General features: G+C 53.9%; 1 protein-coding gene across 1 annotated transcript in view; it reads right to left on the reverse strand.

The window, feature by feature from the left end:
- LOC103778310 (alpha-2-macroglobulin-like protein 1) overlaps positions 1-14,178 on the reverse strand; it is a gene marked incomplete at its 3' end in the record, with an annotated part of 18,689 nt that extends 4,511 nt beyond the window's left edge. Inside the window, exons 1-21 of the mRNA XM_008945892.1 lie at positions 14,120-14,178; positions 13,392-13,575; positions 12,742-12,904; positions 12,341-12,393; positions 11,431-11,448; positions 10,743-10,902; positions 10,035-10,119; positions 9,117-9,231; positions 8,670-8,784; positions 8,145-8,254; positions 7,542-7,709; positions 7,003-7,233; positions 6,543-6,606; positions 5,633-5,778; positions 4,562-4,708; positions 3,620-3,736; positions 2,979-3,126; positions 2,335-2,452; positions 833-1,058; positions 598-724; positions 215-336 (exon numbers count right to left, since the gene is read on the reverse strand). Coding sequence (XP_008944140.1) covers positions 215-336; positions 598-724; positions 833-1,058; positions 2,335-2,452; positions 2,979-3,126; positions 3,620-3,736; positions 4,562-4,708; positions 5,633-5,778; positions 6,543-6,606; positions 7,003-7,233; positions 7,542-7,709; positions 8,145-8,254; positions 8,670-8,784; positions 9,117-9,231; positions 10,035-10,119; positions 10,743-10,902; positions 11,431-11,448; positions 12,341-12,393; positions 12,742-12,904; positions 13,392-13,575; positions 14,120-14,178 — 2,676 coding nt within the window. The remainder of the gene's footprint in view (positions 1-214; positions 337-597; positions 725-832; positions 1,059-2,334; positions 2,453-2,978; positions 3,127-3,619; positions 3,737-4,561; positions 4,709-5,632; positions 5,779-6,542; positions 6,607-7,002; positions 7,234-7,541; positions 7,710-8,144; positions 8,255-8,669; positions 8,785-9,116; positions 9,232-10,034; positions 10,120-10,742; positions 10,903-11,430; positions 11,449-12,340; positions 12,394-12,741; positions 12,905-13,391; positions 13,576-14,119) is intronic.
- Between the last annotated feature and the right edge of the window lie 2,725 nt (positions 14,179-16,903).

A 16,903-nucleotide genomic window follows, 5' to 3' on the forward strand; every position in this document is an offset into this window, starting at 1 on the left:
GAGAACATGCTTAAAGTTTTCCCTGCTAGGAAGTGGAGGATCTGCCTCTGCCTCCCACCTCCACCAGCCCTCACAGCTCTGCCCAGCTCAGGCCCTGAGATTCTAATCACACCCCCTGAATAGCAAGGGGTAGCTCCCAAAATTAACCCCCACAGAACCTGGGGCTTGCACTAAGGCCACTGCCAGGTGTAGCTAACAGAGCAGCTTGGCTGACCCGGACCAGCAGGAGTTTGATGATCGTGTCTCTCTGTCCTTGGGCTGGGACAAATGGTCTCTCTCCACCACAGAGCTCTTCGGTGGCCACGGCCTCTGTGCTGAGAGTCAGGTTTGTGAGCCCTGAAAATAACACATGTTTAGGTGCACAAACCATGTTCTGAGGAAGCACTTCCCATCAATGCAATAGGAGTCTCCCATGGACACCAAAAATTGCTCTGTATGGCTTACCTGCAAGTAATCGTGGCCTGGGGGTGAATGGAAACGAGCACCCTCGAGCTAACAGGGCACACAACCCTTCACTGCAGGTCAGCTCTTCGAGAACAGCCCATGTCCATCCCCTCCCTCCCCAGCTCCAGCACCACCCCTCCCTGCTCTCCTCACCCAGCCGCTCGGCTGTGACGCTCCACTGGAGGGTCTTGGCTTCACCAGCACACAGGCAGCGGCTGTAGACACAGCCCTGGCACGGCCTCAGCTGCAGGAGTGACAGCTCCTCCAGGGCCACGCTGAGCTGGAGGGGCAGCAGAGGTGACAGTGGTAACACCACAGGCTGCAGACTCCAGCCACCCCCTCCCTCCCCACACTCTGCTCCTCTCCCAGGCTCTCAGGGCTCACCCACCTTCATGCATCGCTGCAGGGAGTTGGTGACTGTTGCCTTCAAAAGGAAGGTCTCACCCTGGACCACAGAAGATGGCAGTGGGAGCTCCACATGAAAAGGCTTGAAAACATGCAGCCTGAAGGCTGGTGCAAGTCCAAAGCCACCACGTCCTGTGCAGAACATCCCTGCTTCCCATTCCGTGGTGGTGTCAGGCACAGTGACAGTGATGTTCTTGTTCCCACTGGGACTGGGGAGATGGCAAAAGGAGCATTTAACTGAATCTTCTTGTATCCAGCAGCAGGTGACCTGGTCTGTGCCTTCCCTCCAGTACACCCCACCCCTAACCTCAGTCTCACCCCTAACCTCTGCTGCACTTGTGGGCCTGGCAGGGTTACAAGCAGGTCCTTGCAGAACTAGGGACCCCTGCCTCAGGTGCTTGTATCTACAGCATTTCTGACAGTAGTTTCCAGCCAGTCACACTCTGTCTTTCTGAGGCATCGCTCAGCCCTTTGCACATCTACAAACGGTTTACAGATGTCAGCAGTTTAATCTTTCCTGGCCCAGGGATGGAAAACCAGGCGCCAGAAGAGCAACAGGACTGATGAAGCATCAGCAGAACTTAGACAGAACCAGCCATTCACCTTCCTGTCCCACGTGAGGAGGGGACAGGGGCTTGTCTGGGACCCACGTCACAGCAGAGATTGTTCTGTGGCTGCCAGAGCAGTCATGAAACCAGCCCCAGCTAAACTTAACTCTAGTACTTGACTCCAGCAACAGGAGATGTTCCCTTTCACCACACACGTCCAGGAAGGTGACACATGCCATGTAGAGACCTTTGGTTGCTCAGATCAGGCTTGTGGGCACATCACTGTCCTGGCTGGGCTGGGACAGGCTGGGTTCCCCTGGAGCTGGGCAGAGAGCTGGAGCAGCCAGGGGGTTATTGGCTGCCAGGCTGAGCCCATGCCCTGAGCCTGGGGCAGGGGGTGTCCAGAAGAGATGGGGCAGCTGGAAGGACAGTGGAGGTGGGAGAGGGCAGGTGTGGGGACATCAGGCCTGAGCAGAATCCAGTCTCCAGACACCAGATGAGAAATTCTTAAAGTCAGAGATGGAAAATCTCCAAAAGCTCCCTCAGCAGACTCTGTGTACTCACTGAGCCCTTCTCACAGGACAACTGCCAGTCCTGTGAAGGGTTTCCACAAGGATCATCTTCCCCTTCATCCCAGGATGCACCCTGTGAGCCCATTTTGGGAAATGCTGGCCCACAGGGTGACCATAAGCAGAGTGTAGGCAGCCAGCCAAGGTGTTTTGCTACACTACACTCTTTAAAATCCCATGGAGGGACAATATTTCTGCATGATATCTAGTAGAAGAAAACTCATTTGATGTAGACATCAGCTCTGACAGGTATGAGCCCTGTGACTTCCTCAGCAGCTTATGATCTAAACTCAGCTGTACTGGCTGTCAGCTCCAGGCCACACAAAGTCAACCAGACTAGACCTCCCTCCCCTGCTGAGTTTACTCACCCCAGAGAATACAAACTCCATATCCAGGTTTGGGGGAAATGCTTGTGTGCTGTCTCCTCAGCTGCAGAACCAGGTGAAAACACAGCAGGCTGAGAGGGAGATGCTGTCAGATGCTCTGCTGAAATAACAGACACCCAGTTATCACAGGCTCCTCAGGACCTGGTCTGGAGCAGAGGAGCTCCTGCCCAGCTCAGGCTGCAGCTCATCTAGTCAGCCCTTGGGAAGCCTGGCCCTGGAACAGAAGGTTCTAGCCTAAATTTTGAATCTCTTGCCTCATTTCAAAAGACAGAGAGGTGCTTTGTGGCTTACTTGTATTTGTGGGCATCACTGGAACACCCCAGAGCCAAGGGCAGGGATCCAGGTTTCAAAAGACAGAGAGGTGCTTTGTGCCTTGTATTTGTGGGCATCACTGGAAGGGCAACCATTGCCTCACCCCAGAGCCAAGGGCAGGGATCCAGACAGCTCTCTGACATCTCAGAGCCCAAAGCCACGAGTGCCAGGCAGCCTCAGGGCAGGTCTGGGGGGCAGGTCCCCCTCTCCTCCACCTGCAGTTCCAGCAGTCCTGCCCCCTGGCTCAGACCCAGAGCTGCTTTCACCTGAGAGACTAAGCACCCCAGGGAGAAGAAAGAGTTGGAAATGCTTACTGCTGGAGGCTTTCTGGGGCTGGGCCAACATCAGCATGGGCCTGGAAGTAAACACTCCCCTGTCCTGCAGCAGAGCTGGCGATGGAGTGGTTGGACACACTCTGGGTTTCCTGATAGCAGTGTTGGACATAATTTTCAACCCCATGTCCTACAGGAAGAAGGAAGAACTGATGCACCAGAAGCTTGTCCTCTCCTTTCTGCCCTCTACCCTGTGTCTTCTTGTCCCCTCATGCAGTGGGGACTTAGCTGTCCTCTGGCCTGGCAGGGTATTCTCTTGCTTCATTTTGGAAGGGAATTATTCAGATTCTCAGCAATGGGCAAACAAGGTCTCCTGAGCTAATTCATCTGCTCTGAGTCAGCCAAATTCATTCTTTCCCAAACACAGGGTCATTTAGGTACCATGTCTCCTCAGCCTGCAGAGTGCAATAGCTCATGCTATGGGGATTAAACAAATCATGTGAAATCAAATTAAAGCAACCAATAAACCAAGTCCCTTATTCAAATAACAAGGGAGGCACAAGGGCCTAAACTGGGCCTGTTCCCTGGGCTGTCTGCAGTGGCATCCCTGGGACGTTGGTGAAGTCAGTCACACTTCCCTCAGCTCATTAATTACCCCAACCCACCACATCAATCTTTTTTACCCTGAATGTTGTAAACACATCAGGCTCATCAGAATTTGGGGCCGAACATGAATGATCATCTTCAGACACCTGAGGAGGATACCTGGGGCTATAGACAGATGGGAACAGCCCATAGATCTGAGAAAGAAAGAAAAAGGGAAAAAATCAGCAAAAAATAAATCCTGGCATTCCCTTCCTGCCATACATCCATGGCATGGTGGGATTGTCCCTGGCTCCTGTGCATGGACACACCCCAGAGAGCCCAGGCTCTCCTCTGGCACAGCCAGCACAGCCCACAGAACCCAACAGGAGACAGAGCAGAAGCTGATTCTCCACTGGTGCACTGAGCAATGGTCTCCTAAAACACCCCAAACTGTGAGAGATGGTCCAATGATCCAGGGGCTGGAGCAGCTCTGCTGGGAGCACAGGCTGAGGAGTTGGGGTGTTCAGCCTGGAGGAGAGGAGGCTCTGGGGGGACCTTAGAGCGACCTCCCAGTGCCTGAGAGGGGCTACAGGAGAGCAGGGGAGGGACTGTTCACAAGGGTTTGGAGGGACAGGACGAGGGGCAATGGCTTTGAGCTAGAAAAGGGCAGATTTAGGTTAGACATTAGAAAAAAGTTCTGCAGTAGGAGGGTGATAGATCCCTGGAATAGGTTGCCCAGAGAGGTGGTGGAGGCCCCATCCCTGGGGACATTCAAGATCAGTCTGGATGAAGCTCTGAGCAGCTTGATCTAGTTGGAGATGTCCCTGCTGATGATGGGGGGATTGGACTAGATGACTTTGGAGGCACCTTCCAGCCCAGATAGTCTGTGACTAACACATGCCCTCCCTGTGCCACGGCCAGGGCACTGCTGATCCCCCTGGCAGAGCTCTGAGTGCTTTGGGAGACAAGCTCTGCCCAGACCTGTCCCCTGTCCCCTCCCTCCCTCTTAGGTCAGTACAAGGGAAGGGAAGGTCACTCACCAGGGAGCTGCTGAGCTCTTTTCCTGGCTCCAGGAGGACACTGGGATCCACAGCCCAGACAGCACACGTGGACCCAGGGGCTGCCAGGAGCTGGAGACCAACCTGTGAGCCAGGCAGAGTCTCTGGCGTGGAGAAGCTCAGCTCCACCTGAATGGGGGGAACACAGGCAACAGCCAGGTGAGGTCCCTGCTCTGGCTGCCTTACCACTTCTGAGCAGGGAAGAGACCTGTGTGAAGAGAGGGTCCAAGCACCTGCCTTGGATGAACACCCGAGGAGTCTCTCAAGCACCCCCAGCAGGTATTTAAAACCCATCCCATTGAGGTTCCACCAGGAAGGGTGGCAGAGGGGGAACCACCAGTGTGCACACTGACAGCACTGGAGGTGTTCTGTGCCAGGACACAGTGCTCTCTTTACCCTGTGTACACACACCTCACTCTGCTGTCCTTCTGCTCCTTTGGAGCCCCAGCTCAAAGAGAAGCCTAGTGCTTATCTCCAGGCTCTTTGTGGGGCTGGTCTCAGTTTCCTGAGGCCTTCCCTGGTGGAGTGTCTGTGGCAGATAAGCAGCTATGGAACAGGGGTAATGCCAGCCCTCAGAACTTCATCTTGAAGTGCAAGACACAGCCAGGAGAGCAGAATCCCACGGATGTCACAAGAGCCACAAGTGCTCAGCCCGTTCTGGATGACCAGTAAAATCCACTCCTTCCAGCAGCCACCCTCAGCTGTCCTCACAGGGGCAAAGAGGAAGGAGCCCAAGTGTGCTGCAGTAGCACAGCAGCCTTGAGGTCTCCTGGGAACCTCAGTGACACCCTGTGCTGGGCTGGGCTCCTACTGGTGGCAGCTGCTGTGCTAGGTTGTGGAGATAGACACCAGCTCTCTGCTGTCCCCAAACCCTGCAGCAGCCCCCCCAGAGCTCAGTCCCTGCTCCACACCTCCCAGCACACCTCACTCACACCCTGCAGTCCCCAGGGCAGCATCAGCCACACCTATGATGTGCTCCTCAGTCTCTTCTCTCAATGGAGCAGACAAAAAACCCCTCAAACATTTAGCCACGGCCTCCAACACAAATCCTACCTTATTTCTGAAGCACGGGGAGACACTGAAGGTGGCAGAATCAGTGATGATTTTCCCATTTGGGAAGATAACATAAACAAGAAGTCTTGGAGCTGGGGCATAGATGGAGCTGAAGGTAATAGGGATGGAGAAGAAGCCTTTCAGCACTAGATGGAGGAGAGAGGGAAGAAGAGAAAGCAGATTTGGTTGTGAAAACAGACTCTGATCAGCTTTTGTCAGTCTGCATGTGCCCATTTAATTCATTCCCTCAAGTCTTTCAGGACCAAGGAGATTTCTGGACACCACTGAAACCATCAGCACATCTCTGGGTCTGGTATTCAAGACTAGCTAAAGACTCTTCCTCAGTCTCTTCGTTGCCTCAAGGAGATGAAACATCTCTTGAACAGTTCAATCTTAGCTCCACAAAGAGTGAGAGTCTCATATCTCCCAAAGCCTCCCATCACCAAACATCTTCCACCCCATAACCAACAAAGAGGTGACCTGTGCCCCCAAGCACCTGTAGTTTAGGTTTTAGAAAAAAAACAATTGGAAAGTAGCCAACAGTGAGTTAACAGCCCTCAAAATGATAACCTGGGGCATCCTAAGCACTCAGGTTATCTGTGGACACAACTGCAGGTGAAAGCAGGAGAGTTCTGAGAGAGGGGAAGGATGAAGCTTCATGCCAACAGGGGCTGCAAAGGAGACTGCAAATGAAGAGAAGAGCTGCTGAGCCTGCAGAGAGGACAGGGCTGACTCTTCTTCCCTCAGTGCCAAGCAGGAGGGCAAAGGAAACAAAAGCTGGAGAGGCTGCTCTCAAGAGGGGACCCAGTTCTAAACTGCAAAGAGGCTGCTGCCACGAGTCTGAGTATGATGGGATGTCACATGGGATCCACGAGTGCTGGCCAGACACAAAACAGGGGACTGCACTCACTTCTTGGCAGCCCAGCCCAAACAGTCTTCTGACCTGCATGGACTATCCCTCTTCTCCCTGTGACCTGGGGAAGAATACAAGAGAGGATGGAATGCCAGTCACACAGTCCTTGAGATCACCATGCAGGTCAAAGAGACCCTGAAACTGGAGATTCAACTGGGGGGAGGGATATGAGCTTAACCATTCTCAAGTAGCAGAAAGAGCCCAGGGGATCAAGACACTTGGGGGAGGACAGGTAAGGCCAATTCCTGCCCTGCACACGTGCAGAGCCCAAAAGAAAGGTGCTTTCTTGCTACTACTTCAGCCCCAGGATCCAAACCAGGATCCAGCCCCGTGTTGGCTGGATGAGTTAACCTCTCCTGGGCTGAGCCAAACCCACCAAATACCAGGCTTGAATCTGTAGGACATGCTGATTTTGTCCCTTGAGCCATCACCCACCAGCACTGTCCCAGAGACTCACAAAGTAGGAGAAGATGACACGCTTGGGCCCATGATCCAGGTCCTCCTGGTAAATCCTGAAGTCCACCTGGACAGGCTGCTTTTCACCACAGGGGATTGTTTCTGGCACACGGACGATAGAGAGGAAACTCCTGCTGGTGCTGTAGAAGGGTTGTATGAAATGAGAGGCTCGCTGGTACCTCAAATCCACTGTCCCAGGCTCTCTATCCAAATCCTGATGCAGGACACTCGCCTGGTGAGACAACCAAAACCCCACAGTTAACATCTCTAGTTAAGTCATCTGCACATCACCCTGCTGGGGCTTGGCCAGAAGCTCAGCTTGGGTCCAACCAGCACTGCAGCCCAGGGGTGGGCACTTCACCAGGAAAGCCACTCAGACCTAGAGAATAAACTGTCAGAGGGAGCCAAGAACCAGAACAGACCGAGATGCCTCAGGCTCTAATCACTGCCCTCCAAGAAGGAAGGAGGGAGATGCCTGTGGGGCAGTAAATAGCTCTGGGATGCACACACAGCAATCGAGACAGGTCCTTGCTCACTTACCTCCAGGGAGATGGAGGAGCTGTTCCAAGCAGTCGTGTTCAGGCTGAATGAAGCTGTCCCAGAGTCCCCAGTGAGGTACTTCTGCTTGAACTGCTGCCCACCACAGCTTACTACGAGGAGGACTTCTTGGTGCTTCAGTGCCTTGCCTTGGTAGTCAATGACTTTAATCTGAGAACATCATAATGAGTAAGGGAAGCACAGAAGAGTCTAATCAGTGGACAGAGGGCAGGAGGAGCACTTCCAAAGACAGCAAGATCACCCTTCCAGTCACTAACAACATTACCAGCAGCACTGCTGGTCCTCTCCTATCATAACCCCAGTTCTTTCACACCCGTGCTCTCTGCTCCTCCACAGCACAAGCCCTCTTGGCTGCTGGAATTCCAAATGTTTGGGTTTGCACCCCACATAGAGGTCCCCATATCTGCTGCTAGTCATGGCTTATTTGGCAAGTGGCAGCCTTGGGTGTTATTCTCACTTTTGATGACTCAAGAGTTTTGCCTCTGGGAGTCATTCAAGTCCTCCCAAGCTGGAGGTGAGGTTAGAACAGGCACGAATCAGAATTGTCCATGCTCTCCCCCACGAAGGGCTGGAACTGGGGATTACCTTCCCCCTGTAGATCTCTCCAGCGTGGTAGTAAGAGTTCACATCATCAAACAAGGCCAGCCCCCTGATCTTGGAGATGAGCAGCTCGTGGGAAGCGTTGGCGTGTGCCTCTGAGGCAAAGCAGTGAGACAGAGAGCTGAAGGGAGGGACCAGGGAGCCAAGCACCCCCCAGCAGCCCCCCTGCAGGGTGCCCACTGGCCGTGCCATGCACACCTTCAGCTGCACACACGTTTCACACCAGGAAGGTGACCTGCCCAGGCTCTGGGTATCTGGTCTTCCTCCCGTTCACTTCTAGCCCTTAGAGAGTCCCTCAGCTTCTCCACCTGAGGGTGGTGAGCTCAGAGGGAGTGTCACCCTGTCAGGAACCGACAGCTCTGCCTGTACCTCTGAGGTTGGATGGCAGATCCCAACGGCCTCAGAGAGCTCCGAGCACTCACTGCCTATCAGGGCAAGGACTCCAGTGCCCTTGGTAAGCTCAGTGCATCTGCACACAGCTCTTCCTCAGCAGGAGGTGACTGCAGTTACCTGTGCCACCCTCCTCCAGCACGGCCTCTGCCACGATGCTGTCCTGGTAGTACCGAAAGTCTCGACTGAAGGAGGACAGGCTCACGTTGGAGAAGAAGCAACCTGTCTCATCTGTCTGGAGGTACAGAGAGAGGAAACAGCATCCAAGGGAGGGATTCATGGGAGAAATTGCCCAAATAGGGCAGAAACAGCAGCACAAGATCCCTGCCCCCAGGCAGCTTGCCCTTCGGTACAGCAGTGAGGGATGTGGGGCAGGCACACGATGTGCACCCAGAGTCACCAGCCACAGTCAGTAAAGAAGCAGGACCAGCAGACCACTGGCCAGGCAGCCAAAAACGTGGGGTGACATCACCACTGTTCCAGCTGAAGGCTCCAGAAGCCTTGCTGTACCCTGGGGCTCAGCACACGTACCTCTGAGCAGGGCTCAGCTCCTGCCAAGCGTCTCACCTGGTTGCTGAACTCCTGGCAGAGGTCAGGTTTTGAAGCACTGGGCAGGAATGGGGCTATCTTCTGACACAGGCTCACGTGGAGCATCCCCTGGATGCCTTTCCCATCGGCATATCTGTTTGGGGAGCAAGGAAAGGAAGAGACAATCTCACACCACAAAAAGAACACAGGGCTTGCTCTGCACCACAGGGGCCACCTCTTCATGGGGGCTCAAAACAGCACAAGAGTGGCCACCAAGCAGCAGGCCCAGGAGCCCCGACCCAGCAAGCAGGGACAGCCTGGTGCAGTGATGGGAGACCAAGGGCTTCGTGGTGCAATTAGTACCCAGCTTACAGAATTCTGGGCAACCAAAGTGTTGTAGGCTCTGGCTCAGCCCAGAGCCCTGCACTCCACACCAGCACCACCTGGACCACGCCAAGACACACAAGTGTGCAGCAGCTGCCTCAGGGCAGAAGCACAGGTCATTAAGAAAGTGCCTTTCATTAAGAAAGCACCCTCACGTGAGGCTGGCAACCCCAGGGGTTGTCCTTGGAGTGCTCCTGGTCTTGCCTCTCTATAAGATTCTCTAGAGCATCACCTGGAGAAGCTTCCCAGCAGCTCATGAGTTTGTTCTGCAGGGAGATGAACACCAAACATCTGTTCTGGTCCACAAATGGCTGCTTGTCAAAGGGCTCCCCCCAGCTCTGGGGTGGAAAGGCTTGTGGAGTGTTTTTAGAAAAGGAGCACTAAAGTATCACAAGGACAGTTATAGGAATATTTTTGTTGTATCAGATTGCAAACAACTGCTGGGGCAGATTCTGCCCTCCTGTAACTGAAGTGTAGGAATTTTTTCCCTGAGCTCCTCACAATTAACAAGCCACCTTGTGCTCATCAGGCCAGAAACTAACAGAGGGCCCCCCCTCCCAGCAGAGCTCTCACCTGCCACATATCCGCAGCGGGAAGGATTTATCCAGTGCATAAACCTCATCTGGTGCCTCAAAGATCACCTCAAATTTTGGCAGCACTAGAAGGGAAAAAAGGGACAACTCTAGGAAACCATGTCCAGGGCCAGCCTTTCCAGAGAACCTCCAGGAAGGTGGACTGTGGTGGGGTAAGGGCCAGGAAATGGAGAAGGAGTTAGGGGAGAAGGGGAGAAGGAAGATTCCCATTGTTTCTATAACAGGTTTGTGTGTAGTCCTTGGCTGGTTGCTCCTTCCCAAATGAAAACCCAAACGTGTCCTTGCCCCTGCACTTCTGACAGCTGCTTGCAGTGGGAGAAGACTAGACTCCCACTCCAGTTAGCTGGGGGATGGCAGAGAAGTGGGGTGGCACTGGGCTCCATGCTCTCTGAAAAGCCCACCCTAAGGGACCCTGTTCTGTCTGAGCCGGGTCTGCAGGAAACACTGTGCTAAAGGTCTGGGGACACCCCACATTCTTCACAGACACTGAGCCCAGGTCCCACAGTGGTCTCTCTCCTGAGCCTCAGCTCAAACTCTTCTCTGTGACTTTTCTCTTTCCTGTGACTCTTTCTCCACTACCTCTCCCATTTGCTCCCAGGGTGGCTACCATGGAATAAAGACCCAGCTTCCTGAAGCAAGCGTGGGAGGTCCTGCCTGGGTCCCCAGCTGTGTCCCCCCATGCTCATACCCTTCTCCTCCACGGAGAAGCTCCCAGATGCCTTGGCACTGGTGACATTGATGACATATGTCCCCAGCAGAGGCTCCTCACTCAGCTGGAAGGACAGCTCCGCGATGCCGTCCTGGGGCACCACGTCCAGCCACTGCTCCAGACGGTTGTTCTTGGGGTCCTACACCCTCAAGAGAGGAAGAAACAGTTGTTCCAGCATCTCACTGGTCCACATCCCACAGAAATGGAGCTTCAGGAGCTCAGTGCTGCAGACTACCAGCCTCTACGGCTAGGAAATGAAGTTTGGTGTAGGCTAGTTACGAAATTTGAAAGACAACATGATGCTCAGATTCTGCTCCCAGCACCTGAATCTCCTTCTGGGCTTCTCTAAACTCTGCTCTCAAGGCAAGTTCCTTCACAGTTCAAACCTTTTTTGTAAAGGTTTAAGTTGATCTGTCTATACTCTTACAAGTCTAGAAGAACTCAGATTTCTACTGGAGTAACTGGGAGCATCATGCTCAGGTAATGTACGTTATGAGTGTTATGTACTCAGCTACACAGAACAGAAAGAGATTGTTAGTTTAAGAAATCTTAAAGTTCAACCATTCCATTCACAGGTCTATAAAATCTATCAGGAACTGAATATGAATAGCCCAGTGAACTGGCTGCCATCAGCTTTGCTGTAACACCAGATTTCAGCACCACTCACCTGGAGAAACAGGGAAATCTGGGGAGAAAAAAGGCAAAAACATTAGAAGACAGAAGCACACGCCAGCAACACACACAAGGCACCTGAGATGCAGAGCCTGCTCTGGAGGATGTGCAACCAGTGAGCTGGAAACTCAGAGACTGACAACAATGTAGAGTAAAATAAACATCACCAAAAAGGAGAAACACTGGGTGGGACCATTACAGCGAGGGGTCTGGAGAGAGGGAAAGGAGAAGCCCGTCTGGAGTCTCTCAGCACTTGCTAAGGTCTTCCTAGCAGAGGCCTCAGAGGAAAACTCACTGCCCAGACAGACTGAGCTCTGGCTCAGCTGCAGTTTTAAGGGGGTTACAGGGGTCTAGGATCACATTAATGACCTGGAAGCTCTGGAGGCCACCTAGTCCAACACCCTGCTGAAGCACATCATCTTAGAGCAGATTGCTCACAGCCCTCTCTGGCTGAGTTTTGGACACCTCCAAGGATGGAAATCCCTTCTCTGGCCACCTGTTTCAGTATCTCATCATCACCACAGTAACAATTTTTTTCCTAATAATCAGAATTTGCCACGTTCCAACTTGTAGGAGGCAGATTAAGAGCACCCCTCCCTACCACACCCCCAGGGAAACCCAGCCTGCAAACTGCTCCCTTCCCAAGTGACACCAGCACTGGTTGTGTCCCACGCTTGTGCCACCATCAGCCAGGTGGGACAGGGCAGCCTGCTCCACGGGACCAGGGCAGCCTGCTCCACAGGACCAGGGCAGCCTGCTCCACAGGACCAGGGCAGCCTGCTCCACAGGACCCAGGCAGCCTGCTCCACCGGACACGGGGCCAGGCCAGCCTGCTCCACAGGACCCAGGCAGCCTGCTCCACAGGACCAGGGCAGCCTGCTCCACGGGACCCAGGCAGGGCTTACCGACTCGTTGAGAGCCATGAACTCCTCATCCAGAGCCACAACACGGAACCTCACTGGAGACAGGGAAGTCAGGGAATACATTTATCAGATCTCAGCACTCCTCTGCAGACCCCTGCTCTGTTTCCCCAGCTCCTGTCTCCATTCTAGGCACGTTTTTAATAACAGCTGAGAGGGATATTCCCACGTGTAAGAAACCATGGACAATGACCTTCTGCCTCCTGCAACTCCAGTCTCATCACTAGCCAGACATCTCAGCCACTGAAACATCCCATCCCCAAAGGACATCCTCTCAAAGCCTTCTGCCAGGGCTGTCCACTCCCTTCGGGCAGGCACAGGCTTTCTGTGTGGTGGGACCAGCAGGAGGGCTGGGGCCCCTGGCTGCTCCCACTTGCAGCCCTCACCTCTCTGCCCTGGTTGGTAGGTGGGCTTGTCTGTCTGGATGAAGGTGCCACTGCTGGCCTTGCGGATCAGGACCTTCTTCTCCTCCTCAGTGCTGACCCCTTCCCCCGTGATGGTCAGTCTGACAGTGGCAATCTCCTCTGTGCCATCAGCTGGAGGTGCAACCTGTACAGAGAGAGGAGAGCACAGGCTCCAGATAATCTTCTGGGCACCCTAAGGAGGAATTGAGAGTAAAGCAGAAGAACTAACCAGTTCCCCTTCACCCCAGACATCTCCTCCAGTATCTGGATCCAGGTCACATCCACATCCCACTCATTTCTACATGGCAGCAGGAGGTCCTGCACGTCCTGGGGTCTGTCCTTTTTCCCCACTGGTTAAGGAATTTTGTGACAAGTAGGTGCCTGACACCTCTGAGTCTTCAGACTTGGTCAGGAAGGTGGGCAGATGCCAGGAAGGGGGAACGTGGGGAATTCAATGCCAGCCCAACTGTGCTGGGCCACACATCCCTAGGCAACACTCGCTCCACTCCCTCCCAGGCTCACTCCAAGGCAAAGTGGACCCTGTCCCTGTCATCTCTAGATAGGGGGTGACACAAGAGGTTTACAGTCCCTGAAGGGCAAGTCAGCAGTGGCATTTGCCTAGGGTGGCTCACCCAGAACTTGGTGCACATGAAGGTCTTCTCCTTCTGGATGGTCTCTTGCACCAGCAGCTCCCGGCCCGCAGAGCGCTCCAGGGTCAGCTTCACCTGAAGCTTTGCCTCGTAACAGGTCATGTGGAGGCAGGCAACTTGTGTGGATGGGGCGTGGAGGTCTGCAGGGATCACCACCAGGTAATGCCTGGGACAGGGGAAAAAGGCATCAGAAGGCTCAGAGAAGCAGCAGAGCTTCCTTGCAGCAGCCCACCACTGCAGAGCTCCTCAGCAGCGAGCCATGGCTGCAGTCTGTATCCAAACAGTGAGCCCAGCAGTGATTGCTTCACTCATCACTTCAGAAACAGCTTCTGCTTGATTAGCTTCAGTACAGCCTACAATCTTTTTTAAACTCCTTGCTCCAGTCATCTCCTGCATGCCCCAAAACCAACCCTTCCACTCTTCAGAAGTGGCCTCATGACTTTGCAGCCCAGACACCAGGGGTCACATTTGGCATGGCAACTGCAGAAGAAAACACCTCAGGGCCTAAGATCTGACTTAGAAGCCCCCCAAAAAGGTGGCTTGTATTTTAACTCACAGGAGTCAAGCTAGTGCATGGGAGGCAAAGTAAATGGCTCACTGCCCTCTGGAGTGACCTGGCAGAGCAGAAGGCAGGAGAGCTGACCCTGTGTGGGATCTGCCTGCACTGCTGCCTTCAGGAGGGACTCAAACAGAAGTTCAGTGTAACTCACAGTTGGTGGAAAGCAGCTGCAGAGTGGAACAGCAGGCTCAGGAGGGTGCCCACCCTCATCCTGGGGGCTCTTGCTGCCCAGGCTCCCGTGGCCCTCTTCCTCTGAAATCACCGAGGCTGTTTTTAGGGGGTACTTTCTTTCTAGCACAGCCTAAATGAAGAGGTGGGATGGGGAGGAGCCAGCCTCTCCCCCACCTCTTCCTCTCCCTGGTGATTATTCCCAGGCAGCAGTGAAGGGGGGTGCACTGTGCCAAGTGCCCCTTAGCCAACAGCAGCACCGCTGGCTGGCATCCACCAGTTCAGAACATCCCCTCCTGCAAGGCTACATCTGATCAAATGGACTCCTCATGGAGAAGGAAAAAACAAAAACCCACACAAACAAAGCAGAGGGAACTTTGCTGAGCAGTGACCCAGGCCAGGTCCTGCTCACTTGTCACCTGTCCCTTTGTTTCAGCTGGAGATGGATGGCAGCAGAGCCAGCAGCAGGGCTGCCAGGCAGGACAGAGCCTCAGCAGCTCGGCACCAGCTGGGGCAGCAGTGGCTTCCCCCCGGGCTGCCTGCCCTGAGAGTGGGAGCAGAGTGGGAGCATCTCCACGAGGAAGCACTGGGGCAGTGCTGCCAGCAGTGAGAGAATGTCTCTCCTTTCCCTTCCCTGCACACCGAGGGGGATGGAGACACACACAGCCTGCAGAGAAGGGTGGATAACTGCTGCTTAACCAGCCTGGCCTCCAGAAAAGTGTGGTCACCAAGCAGACTGCCTGTTGTGAGGAGTACACGGGCCACACCAGCTCCCAGGTTACCTCTGAGGCTCGTGTGAGACAGCATTGGTCAGGCCAGGCTGGAAGGCACCAGGGACTGCCCTGACAACAAATAATAACTAATAACAGGCAGCCAGGTCCCGTGCCTGGCAACACTTCCCAGCACTGTCCCATGGTGCTGATGCAGCCTAAGCTTTCCACGTGCTGGGCCCAACACAGTGTTCCCCAAGCAGGCAGCCTGGAACCCCTCTGCCTGCCCAAACCAGGTTCCACAGTGCCCGGAAACTTCCAGCTGCCTCGGGACCCCTGTGCCAAATGTTCCCCATACCCTTCCTCCAGCTGAGGCTGGGAAGACTGGTCTCCATTCTGCCCCTGTCACTGGCCACTCCAAACCAAGCATCCTGCTGCCTCCACGTCATGCACAGGAGCTGTCAGTGGCAGCAGTGCCTTTATCCCCAGGGAATACTGCACTGCTCACTTGGTTGTGATGATATCTCAATGGCCAGAGACCTCAACTGATTTCAGAAACCAGCATTGAGCTGGTTTAAATCAATGCTGGGCTCCTAGACAAGGAAGACTAGGCTATTAATTTTGTTGGGACCCATTCCCCCATTCTTGTGTCTTTGTGAAGGAATAACATGTTACTGGGAAGGGCCAACTTACACGTTTTTGCCTAAAACCTGAGACTTTCCTACATAAAGCACCAGCTAGACCTGGCATAAATCAACTAACCACAGCAAGGGAGGTCCAGCTGCTGGCAGACTTCTGACAGGAGCTGCACCCACGGGGGCCAGCCCTGGGGAGACCTCTCTGACCCTGCCCCACTGTCCTCCCCCCACCCTGTTTGCCCAGCTGTGCTCTCTGTTCCCTGCCTGGCTTGGGCAAACCTGACTGCTGGTCACAGGACACACCTTTGAAGGGCCTGCATTGAAGGCAGGGACTGACAGCTGCACGGGTGTCACAGACCTGAACAAAGCCTCCAAAAGGGGAAAAGTACAGCAAGGCTGAGCATGGCTTCTAGCTCTGCAGCTCCTCCCTCTGAATGGACTCAGAGGCCTCTGTGGTAGAAGTCCTGTCTCAAAAGACCCATGGGGAGCAAGGTATCTGCTCCTCCTGTAGACACAGTACATAATGACCCTGCAAAACCACACAGACACCTCTTCTCCACACATAGCTTGAATCAAAAATGAGAAGGAAGGAAAGGAGACCAGCTAAAGGTTGCACCCACAATCACACAACCATGGAAGACAACCTGCAGGGCTCAGAGTGGGGACAGGAGCAATGGCACTTTGGAAACCACTCCAATGTTTTAATACCTCCAAGGAAAACCAAAAGGCAAGAGCATCAGTGCTCTGTAAAGGCAGAGTGGTGGGGAAGCACGGGGGGGTGCTGAGCACCTTGAGAGGAGACTGCAGAGAGCAGGAAGCCAATGGTTCCTGTAAAGAATCCCACTTGCTAAAGAGCTTGTAGTGCAGAATAATTCATCAAAGCAAGGGAATCCTTCTCCATTCTCCTCTAGGCTCTCACACCACCTTCACACAGGCCTGGGGGCTCTTCCTCTCTTGCCTGCTTTCCAACCACAGACTTTATGCTTCTAATCACTGACATTTCCAGCTCACCCCTAGCACACAGCCACACACTCTGCAGCTGTGCTGTGGCACCTTCAGAGGCCAGGAGACTTTACATCCTTCTGTTCTGGCAGTGAAATAGACTTCTGCATTTATGGATATTTCACAGTCCATGCAGGCTGCAAGCTGCTGAGCATTCATAACCTCATGGAGCCCCTGGGAGGAGTCTCTGCACGATGCCCGTGGGGACTGCTGCCCCTGAGCTCTGCTGCCCTGACAGCAGGACCTGTCCACTGCACCCAAGCAAAGCCAGGACCTGAGAACACACCTGGACAAACACAGCAGAAGGAGCAGGAACTGACTGGGTCAGAAAGTTTGAAGGCAACATAGTGTAAACTTCTGTGCCCCTCTCAATGCTTGGCTCCCACGCCAAGATCGTTTCAAGCACTGCAAATCTTC

The sequence above is a fragment of the Merops nubicus genome, unplaced genomic scaffold (assembly GCF_000691845.1).
Source record: "Merops nubicus isolate BGI_N331 unplaced genomic scaffold, ASM69184v1 scaffold4018, whole genome shotgun sequence".
Taxonomy (NCBI): Eukaryota; Metazoa; Chordata; class Aves; order Coraciiformes; family Meropidae; genus Merops; species Merops nubicus.